The 9,306-nt window shown below is 44.5% G+C and overlaps 1 protein-coding gene across 3 annotated transcripts in view; it reads right to left on the bottom strand.

The window, feature by feature from the left end:
• Positions 1-1,574: 1,574 nt before the first annotated feature.
• LOC120736605 (caskin-2-like) overlaps positions 1,575-9,306 on the bottom strand; it is a 53,097-nt gene continuing 45,365 nt past the window's right edge. For all 3 annotated transcript variants that reach the window (XM_040036849.1, XM_040036850.1, XM_040036851.1), the window contains 3 exons: positions 7,024-9,279; positions 6,483-6,720; positions 1,575-3,963 (listed from right to left, as the gene is read on the bottom strand). In XM_040036849.1, the coding sequence (XP_039892783.1) occupies positions 3,867-3,963; positions 6,483-6,720; positions 7,024-9,279 (2,591 nt within the window). In that variant the 3' untranslated portion in view covers positions 1,575-3,866. The remainder of the gene's footprint in view (positions 3,964-6,482; positions 6,721-7,023; positions 9,280-9,306) is intronic.

The following is a 9,306-nucleotide window of genomic DNA, read 5'->3' as shown; positions in this document are numbered from 1 at the left end:
GTGAAGAGAGAGCAGAGTGTAAAAGCAAAGCTCTCGATTTACTACGTCCCTACCCTCACCTATGGTCACCAGCTGTGGGCAGTGACCGAAAGAATGATATCGCGGATACAAGCGGCAGAAATGAGCTTCCTCCGAAGGGTGGCCTCACTGGTCCTCACTGTGTTTTATACAGGCTGTGAAAGCATACGCAGCTCAGTGGGAATCACTTAATTCCTGAGGTAGAAATGAAATATTCATCACAGAGGTGATATTAACACTTTATATTAAGAAATGTTGCCAACCATATATTGATTGACCCAAAATTCAGTTGTATTTTGTTTATTTACTGCCAAATCACAATAGCAGTGGCCTCCTGAATTGTGGGATGTACTAGGTTTTACACGTCTGTTCATCTCTGTCTGTATTTACCACATTTGTAGAGTACTAAGGAGCCGACTATGAAGCAAGTTTAACAGGAGCACTCAGAGAGAAGGGCTATCCTAAAACGTTGATGTTCCACAATTTTATATTACAACGTGCTGACGTCAGCCTGTTATGGACTCCTAGTGATGTCACAGGGCGCTGTTGTCAACTTTGACTTTGGGCAAATGCTAGCTGTGCATAACATTGGAACTGGAATGTGCATGTATTTAGCTGGTGGTGCAAAAAAATCTATAAATGTATTTGCACTTGATTTGAATATTCTGCCAAGTCTATTTTGAACTGCTAAAATTGCATCTACTGGGGAAAAAAACACATAGTTTAGATTTGCCGATAAACTAAAACAACGTCTCCGCCTCTATTAGGCTATGGGACAGTAACCTTTAATGTTTAAATGTATCCAGTTTCAGAGCTCTAATGTGCAGCCATTACCTTAAACATCAACAAAAGCACACTCAATGTTTCAATGATTCATTTGAAATAAAGTGTTTATTTTACTGCTCAGTGAGCTGAGCTGCAATGATCTATTTTTATTCCTAACTGCCCATTATTCTGTTGTTTGATATTCTTTTTAATCTATTCTAACAACATCCTCTGATTCAGTCACTGATTGGAGGAGGCAGAACTCAGAGATCATTTTGTGCAGAGTCAAATGATGCATATAATGAACCTTTTCATGGTGATTCCCATCACATCCAATCAGGGTTTTTGTTTGTTTTATTAAGCCTCTTGGCCACAGAAAAATAACATAATGGTGGAGAAAGACAACAGTGGTAATAATTGTGTCTTTACCCAACAATATAAAGGGACATGAGGTGACTGTTGTGTGAACTGCCTTGTAAGTTCACACTCCCTTTATTGCTAACAGCCAAACTATATTACCTACATATATTACTGTTATCACCATATCAACTTTTTATGGTGATGATGTACTTACAGCTGCTTCTACAGCCCCAAAAGAAAAAAATATTACATATTCCTTCAATTATCTTATGCAAATTAAAGCCATTTGATGTGACTGAACACAAAAAGCTGCTAAATGTACAGAGATGAGGTTATGGATCAGCTGTAAACTGTAAACAATGTATGCATCAACTATATGGCACATCACAAGCTCTGAATGAGAATGGCAAAACAAATGAAAAATCTTGAAATAGTAATGCATATTTTATATTGACAAGCAAAACAACAGCACCCTGTCAGTACAAATCCCTTTAATTATTTCTGGTTTGACACAGAATTCAGAAGGAAACATTAATAAACAAAACAGAAGATCGAAACCACAGAGAAAAAAGCTGTTGCATGAATGTGAACATGCTTGGTATCTTAAAAAATGTAAAAACATGCCAGCTTCCATTAACCAAATCTTCCCAGCAAAGGTTTGGGAGAGAGATTCGACTCCATTTTTAAAATGAAGGCGTGCAGAGGAGTAAAAGAAGGAAGCCTAAAGATGGCTGAAGGTAATGACTTTTCTAAAAGAGCCCAATTAAAAAAAGAATGGCTCAAAAACAGATATCCCACTGGATAGTAAGCGAAGTATTGAGTCATGCAACAGCTTTTTTTAAAAGGGAATTTTAAAGAGAATTGGTACAGGAGTAACTGTCAGTGCTACAAAAGATTTAGCATCTGCTGACAAATGTCTTCACTGCAGCAGGAACAAGCGAAGAACAAAAATCCAAAGTGAAGTTCTTATCAAACTTTGCTGGTTATTTACAGTTATGAGACTGGTCCCTGCTCCCTACGGAGGCTGAAGTATGCCAGAGTAATTTAACTGATACAAAACTCAAAGTAATCATTTTCTCAATTTACAACTCAGTTCTACAAATCAAACCAGTTTGATCCCACAAACTAAGTCTTCTATTTTCTTCTTTAACAACAAACAGTTTCTCCGGCCCCGGCTGAGCAGCTGAGTGAGCTGGTGGTGGACGCGGAGGTTGCTCAGCGGCCCTCCTCCGGGGAGCAGGAATGGGTGCAGGCACCAGCATGCACCAGCTGCTTCCACCTGAGGAGTGGGTACGGGTGTGGAGGCAGACGGCATCCTGGCTGGCCTCACCCTGGGGACCGGAGCAGATCGGACACCTGCCACTCCCATACAGTTGTGGTGCGCCGGCAGCGGTGTTGGCCAGGAACTGAGCCGAGCCGCCAGAATCATAATCACGTGCATCCGGCACTCGGTCTGGTCCTGCAGTTCATCCACTTCTCAGCGCGACACCGCCGTCTGCTCCCTCCGTGTGGCCACCAGCTCAGCCACCATTTGGGCCAGCCCCTCCCCTTCCCCGCCACAGAGTGTTTGTGACATATTTTGTGAGCCTATACTGCATTCAAAGACCTATAAGAGTGTAAGACAAAAGCAACTAATTGCTAAATGTTGTCAGAAATCTGGCACATAAAACCTCTGTGGGATTTAGTCTGAACACTGCTGGAACAACATTTAACACTGAACGAAAAAAATGGAAACAGGAAATGCTAAACGACTGATTGTGAAATTAAAATGGGAGAGACAATGTTCTAAAAAATTTAAAGCCTCTTAAAAATTTGATGTCAAATTCACATCGAGTTTGTTCATTTAAATATATAATCAAATATATAACTATCAGTTAATACGCCAATTAAACATTTTGGCAGCAAATGAAGACTCCATGTTCAGTCACTCTGAGTTCATTAACATGTTGCCTTCCACGAAATGTTTTGGCCACTGCTGAAATGAAACAGCATGCTGACGGTACCATACCAACCTGAGATGAGCTCTGTTACTAAATAACTTTAAAACCGATAAGCATCTGTTTTTACTGACAGTAACAGTGCTTTAAAGAACAACAACAACAAACACTTGTGTTAAAACAGTTCCACACCAATCCATCGTACATTTATGAAATATGATTCTTTCCCTATATTAAACAATCATTTCCCCACGCTACAGACCATAAGCAGCAAAATATACATATTAGATCATCTTGCTAATATACAATAGAGTTAAAGCAGCCAATAGGAACTCTTTTGGTTAAAAAAAACCCAACATATATAAGTATAAATATAATCACAGGTCAATATGTTCAGTATAAAGATATTTGACTACACACATAAACACGTGTCTGTATATACACAGGTTACATGGATACAATGGACTCTTATTCCCTTTTAGTGATACTGAAGATACTGAACAACATCAGGAAGCTGTTCTGGCGGCTGTTTGTACTCCCTCCAATAACTTTCCCAGGTGTGTGTCCTAAGGCGAAGTGCTCAAAAACAGAGGAAAAGCTGTGCAGGAAAGTCCTCAAATATTCACAAACTGATTGATCTTAAACCCCAGGAAGTGCTGAGCTCCACGCTCTCTGTTCTTCCCAGCATCTAAGGTTCCCTCTGACCCCGTGCTCACTGTTGGGATTTCTGTCTGCTGCTCCCTTGAGACAGAAACTTTTTCTGTGTGCAGGACAGAAGTTGGGAGGTCACTCCAACATGGCGTCCAGTTGGTCGGCCAGGTCATCAAACATGTTGCCAATGTCATCCAGAATATTGCCTGCTGCCTTCACTGTGGTGGCCCCACTAGGAAACAGATGGGACAATGTGAAGTAAAAAAAGAGTTAAGCTAACTGTCAAATTAACTGGTGATTCAGAACAGCTATGAATGTGAGACAAAGTGTTTGTATAGAGAAAAAAGCACTATATGAATGCATGGTATCGTGTAGCTTGTAGTCAAGCACTCTGGCATGCACAATCACAGAAGCTCCACTACAACCATGTCTGTCTAAAACAGACCAATCACTTTAAGGACATGGGGTCCCCCCTTTTATCTTAGCCCCTGTCCCCACATCAGGCATGTTTGCTTTCTTTCCTGTGAAGATCACTAAAGCTCCCCGACGGTCCTGGAACAGGATTATCCATTTAACTGTTTGCTGATCCTCAAACATTAGATTTTCTTGTTTCAGGAATTTTATGACACTGTAATATTTTCATCACAAGATTTAGCGTCAGACTGGCGTTGTGTCCAGGGTGTATAACACCTTTCACCCCATGGTTGCTGGGATACGCTTCCCGTGACCCTGATAAGGATAAGTAGAAGAGAATGGATGAATAAATAGGTGGAAAATATATTCTTCTACGAGCGGTTGTGACATTATAACACGTGGGTCTGCAACAAAGCTAGCACGTCAAGGAAGCTTGTGTTTGTATTTGTGTAGCTATAGCTAGCTCTCAAGGCTGAGTATTAGTGATTATGGCTAAAACTAGACCCTCGGGAATGCTGCTGTATTCATTTCCTCAGCCACATGCCCTCAGTACTGAGCTGGGTGAGGCACTGAAACAGCTTGGCCATGGATGGCGGAGCTAGCTTGTCTGCTCCACAATCATTCATGGCCACTGCCTTGTGCAGTGACTAGGCCTTGCAGACAGATTTGTCATCAGCATTTGAGTTAATTTTCTCAGCCTGACATTTGAAAGGCTAAATTTAAATGAGTCTGGTCTCCCTTTCAGGCTGACTGAGACCACTCATGGTGTAAGACTTCTTTCCACACGCTGACCTTATGATGGCAAATAGTGTGTACTTCAGAGATAAACCCAACTATAGTAAAGTGGTTCTGCGCCTTAACCCAGCCTCTGTGCCTAAGGTTAGGGAGTCTACCTATTGCTACCTCGCTCTCAGGCTATAAGCCCCTGCCATCTGCTGATGAGAATGAGAGGCAGCTTAATTCGCTGTGGCCTGTCTGAGAATTATGCATTTATGTAGACAGAAATAAGGGAATTGTAAAAAGCAATCAGCTCTCTGTGTTCCAGGCTCCTTGGCACATAGGGAAGCCTATACCAGCTGTCACAGTGGGTGGTAGACGATACTGTGATGGCATATGAATGCCAGGGATAGCAACCTCCTGTGCACCTGCGTGCACATTCTACCTCATGGGCCCTTTTCAAGGGTGTTTCTTGGCAGGAGCATCTGTGCAGCTGCTAGTTGGAAATTTCTACATACATCTGTTAGGTTTTACTGCCTTAACATTAACCTTCACTGGCACACTCAGTGCTTACTGTGGGCTCTTAAATTTGTGTGAGGTGGTGCTCTTCCTGGGTGGAGAAGTTATAGTGTTTGGACCATGCAATCTCAGAGGGGTCTACATCTACCATAGTGAGCTACCAAGAGAGGTTTGACAGACAACCTTGGCTACTATCATAACCTTGCAAACTGCGTTTGGCTCATTGCAGCGCCCATTTGCATGGACATCAGGAAGAACTACTTTGGGTATGGGTATGGGTCCAAGGGCTGTTATAAAGGGGGTCATGCCAAAGGGCGCTTTCCAAAGTGGAATACCAAGCGAGGTTTGAAAGAGAACCAGGTTTACTCTAGTAACCTCTCTTTTCATCAGTGTGGAGCAACAAATAACTAGAGAACTAAACAAAGGACAAAGTTAATGCTCGAGGACCTTCACTGAATTCTGCAGATGTTTTTGGCATTTTCCCTGTTGCTAAATTTAGAGTTAGCATGAGCAGTGCAGTGCCAACTACACTGAGACTACATGTTTCTATCAGTGATAACATTTGGCCTTCTCTCAATTTTAGAAACTTGAAAAACGCTTACATGCCCCCAAAAAGAGGGCAGGTGCTAAAACAAAGAAGACAAAAGAAAAACTGAAAAATAAATTTTGTTTTGTTTTTTTCTTTGGAGATTCATGATTTCAAGTTTTCCACAGGTTATATAAACTGACAACAGTAAAGCTTGTAGACGGTGTCCTCACTAGTTAACAGCATTTACAACAAAATTTAGCTCGTTGTGCTCTCGACAGCACTTGACTAATCTGCTGATTTTTCCCAGGACTTTCATCCCACTGTCAATGAGTAAGTCACAAATCACTGCAGGAATGGAAGCTCTTGAACATTTGTCACCTTACTGGGACTTTAGTTACAGCCCAGCAGCTGATCTGTCAGATCTGCTGCATGTTCACAAGGAACAGTTCAAACAACCAGTGCAAACCAACGGTTACCGTGGTACCACAGCTCAGCAATCAGTATGAAGAGCACAATATTATCATTCCAGGTAAAGCACACCACCTCAACTACACCAATACAATACTTCTTACCCGTCCACATTGCTCCCCTGTGCCAGTTTGGTCTCCACTACTTTGAGAGCAGCTTCCAGTGATGTACTAGTTTGCTCTAGTTTCTTCTGGGCCAGCATCTCCACACTGGCCACACCAGGCGGAGTTAGCCATCCTTTTCCTGGCTGACTGGGTAGTGCCGAGGGTGGGCAGCAAGAGTTCAGCAATGGTGACGGTGGAGCAGCAAAGGCAACACTTTGAGCCATGCTGAGATTCAGACCTGAGGAACAATAAATATTATGTAACCATCAAAAAGAAGTTCGCTGTTAGGAAACAAGTTTAACCTCTTAACATCCACCAGATCACTGGTCGCCCATCTAGAATTAGTGTAGGGACTGGATTATGTAACCAGCCATTTTTATAGCAACTTTAAAAGCTTTAACAATAAAACCGTCATACCAAAATTAATCTGAAAGAGTGGATCTGAAAATGTGCTTACTCAACATGTGGCTAAAACAAAAGCCAAGCTTAAAAAAAGCCAACTGATGGCCTTGTTGGTACTATATCTTCTTTTCATTGTTACCTGCTGTTGCTGCATAGGTGTTCTGAGGGAGTCTTGACACAGCGACGGCTTTCTGTGGACTCTCAGGTTCGGACGTGAAGGTCTGTCTGTGTTTCACAGGTTTTGGACTGGACGTACAAGTCTGAATGTACATGTTGCTTTTCAGCTTTGGGGAGACTGTGTGAATCTGTACGCTCGTGAGGTTAGGGATGGCTGTTTGTCCACTTGGTTGCAATGGCGAAACTGTTTTTTGAGGAGTTGTTGGTTTGCTGTTGGGGGTTTGTTTGAGGGGACTGGGAGGTTTTGAGGACACTGGAGGCTTTGGGCCTTTTCCCATTGATCCTATCCTCTGGAAAACATTGTGTGGCCTCTGAGCTTCATCGTCACTCAGTGTACTGATGTCATTTTGCGTGTGGAGGCTGTTGGGTTCTGGGTGCTTGTTGTTTCTGTGTGGGGTGCTAACCTCTTCAGGAGTGGACGCGTCTTTGTCTTTGGGTTTGTGCCGTCTTTTCACCGTGTCAGACTCCTTTAGATTGAACTCTGGGAGTTCAAGGCTGTTTGGGGTCTGCACCGCCTCTGAAGGAGTTTTAACTTCAGCACCCGGCTGACTAACGACTGCTATCCTGGGTCGCTGTTTGATAGTCAGGTTGCCTTCTTCAGCAAACGGTAGATGGTCCTTGGACCTGTGCTTGGGAGATGCAGCAGCACTCTTTGATATGTGTTCAGTTTTCTTTGCTTTCTCTTCCTCACCAGAGTCTCTCTCTGTACTTCTACCTCTTTGTCTATTGAAGTCTCCTTCTGTCCTTTCATTTCCTACCCTCCTAAGGCCCGCGAGACCCAAGGCTGGGACAGGTTTGGAGTGCTGAGTGATGGTGTGAGAAGGAAATCCACGTGGGATCGGTGAGGAAACAGGGCTGAATGCAGGTGAAACAGGGAGGTGGGCTGGTGGTATATCTATTCTTCTAGATGGGCTACTGCTGCTGCTGCCTTCAAGCCTGGCTGCGATACTCCTCACACTGCCTGCACTCTCCATCTCTACCCCTTCCTTCACCTCTGGCTCCACTCCTTGGTGGTTTCCTGGTTGACACACATTGGTGTCGTTTACCGAGCTCATCCTCTTAGGTGGGGGTGGAGGCGGACCTTTGCGTCGAGAGCGCACGGCAAAGGAGTGGCTACGGTTGATGTGACGTTGGGCCCCTAGAGGACTTGTATGGCCACGTCCCGGCCTGCGTGACATGGTGGCATAAGATGGCATGATCGCAGAGGAAGCAGAGGTACAAGGGGAAGTGGGATTGTCGTCTTCATCTGGCTCACCATCTGACAGAGCATAGCGATTCAGGCTTTGCGAGCGCTTCTTTTGTGGGCCTTTTTGAGTTTCATTGGCTGGGCCCCGTACAAGTAAGGGCCCCAGCAGCGGGACAGCCCCAGGCAGTGGCTTGGAAAGTAGTCGTGGAGCCCCACTGACTACTTCTGCTTGAGCTTGGATATAACTGAAAGCCTTCTGTGTCGGGGAAGCTTGCGGGGATGGTGAAGATGGGGAGGAGGGTGGGTGTTGTTGAGGCTGATAAGGGCGGTTAGGAGACTGGAAGTGTTTAGCTTTAGGTGGGACAGCTGGGTAGGCAAAGCGGGGCATCTTGCTGGGGGTCAGTGGAGGTGTGAGAGGGGAGAAGGGGATTTTATTTGGGATAGCAGATTGACTCTGATGCACCCATGACTCACTGGGTCTCTGTCTACTTCTGCCTCCAGGACTGCTTCTTCCACTCTTCACCTCCTCCCCTGCACCACTACTTAAACTCTCCTCAGACCGGCTCGATGTCCTGGCTGAAGACAGTACGGCCTGCTGATCCTGACAATGAGCCAAATTTACATTTCCAGAGTTCCCAGATTTCCCTGAGCCCCGCGAACGCATGCCAATGCTCTCTTGACTGACTGACATGGCAGTCCCACCTGCAGCAGAGGACACACCTTTAATGCTGAACATCTCAGCGGGACCTCCACCCGCCTTTCCCATCATTGCACTCTGTAGCTCCACGCTTAGCTCGCTGTCCTGGAAGGAAAGGAGGGCTCTGGGAGTACGAGGGGAGGAGCAACAGTCATTGGATGGAGTGTCAGCGTGTGCCTGAGCATTGTGTGTCGGCGCGTGTTCGATAACCACCAGCTCGAGAGCAGCAGGCAGCTTTCGTCTGAGAGTTTCGCCTCCGGTTCTGTCGGCATGGTTACGAGAGCGATGCAGGTCACACAGTCTCTTCACTGCTAACATTAGTTTCTTCTGATGACCTGAAACACACAGATTTATTTATTTAT

This window comes from Simochromis diagramma, unplaced genomic scaffold, assembly GCF_900408965.1.
Source record: "Simochromis diagramma unplaced genomic scaffold, fSimDia1.1 OVJJ01000371.1, whole genome shotgun sequence".
NCBI classification, from domain to species: domain Eukaryota; kingdom Metazoa; phylum Chordata; class Actinopteri; order Cichliformes; family Cichlidae; genus Simochromis; species Simochromis diagramma.
Note: the sequence above shows the minus strand (reverse complement) of the source record. Positions and strands in the feature narration are given on the sequence as shown.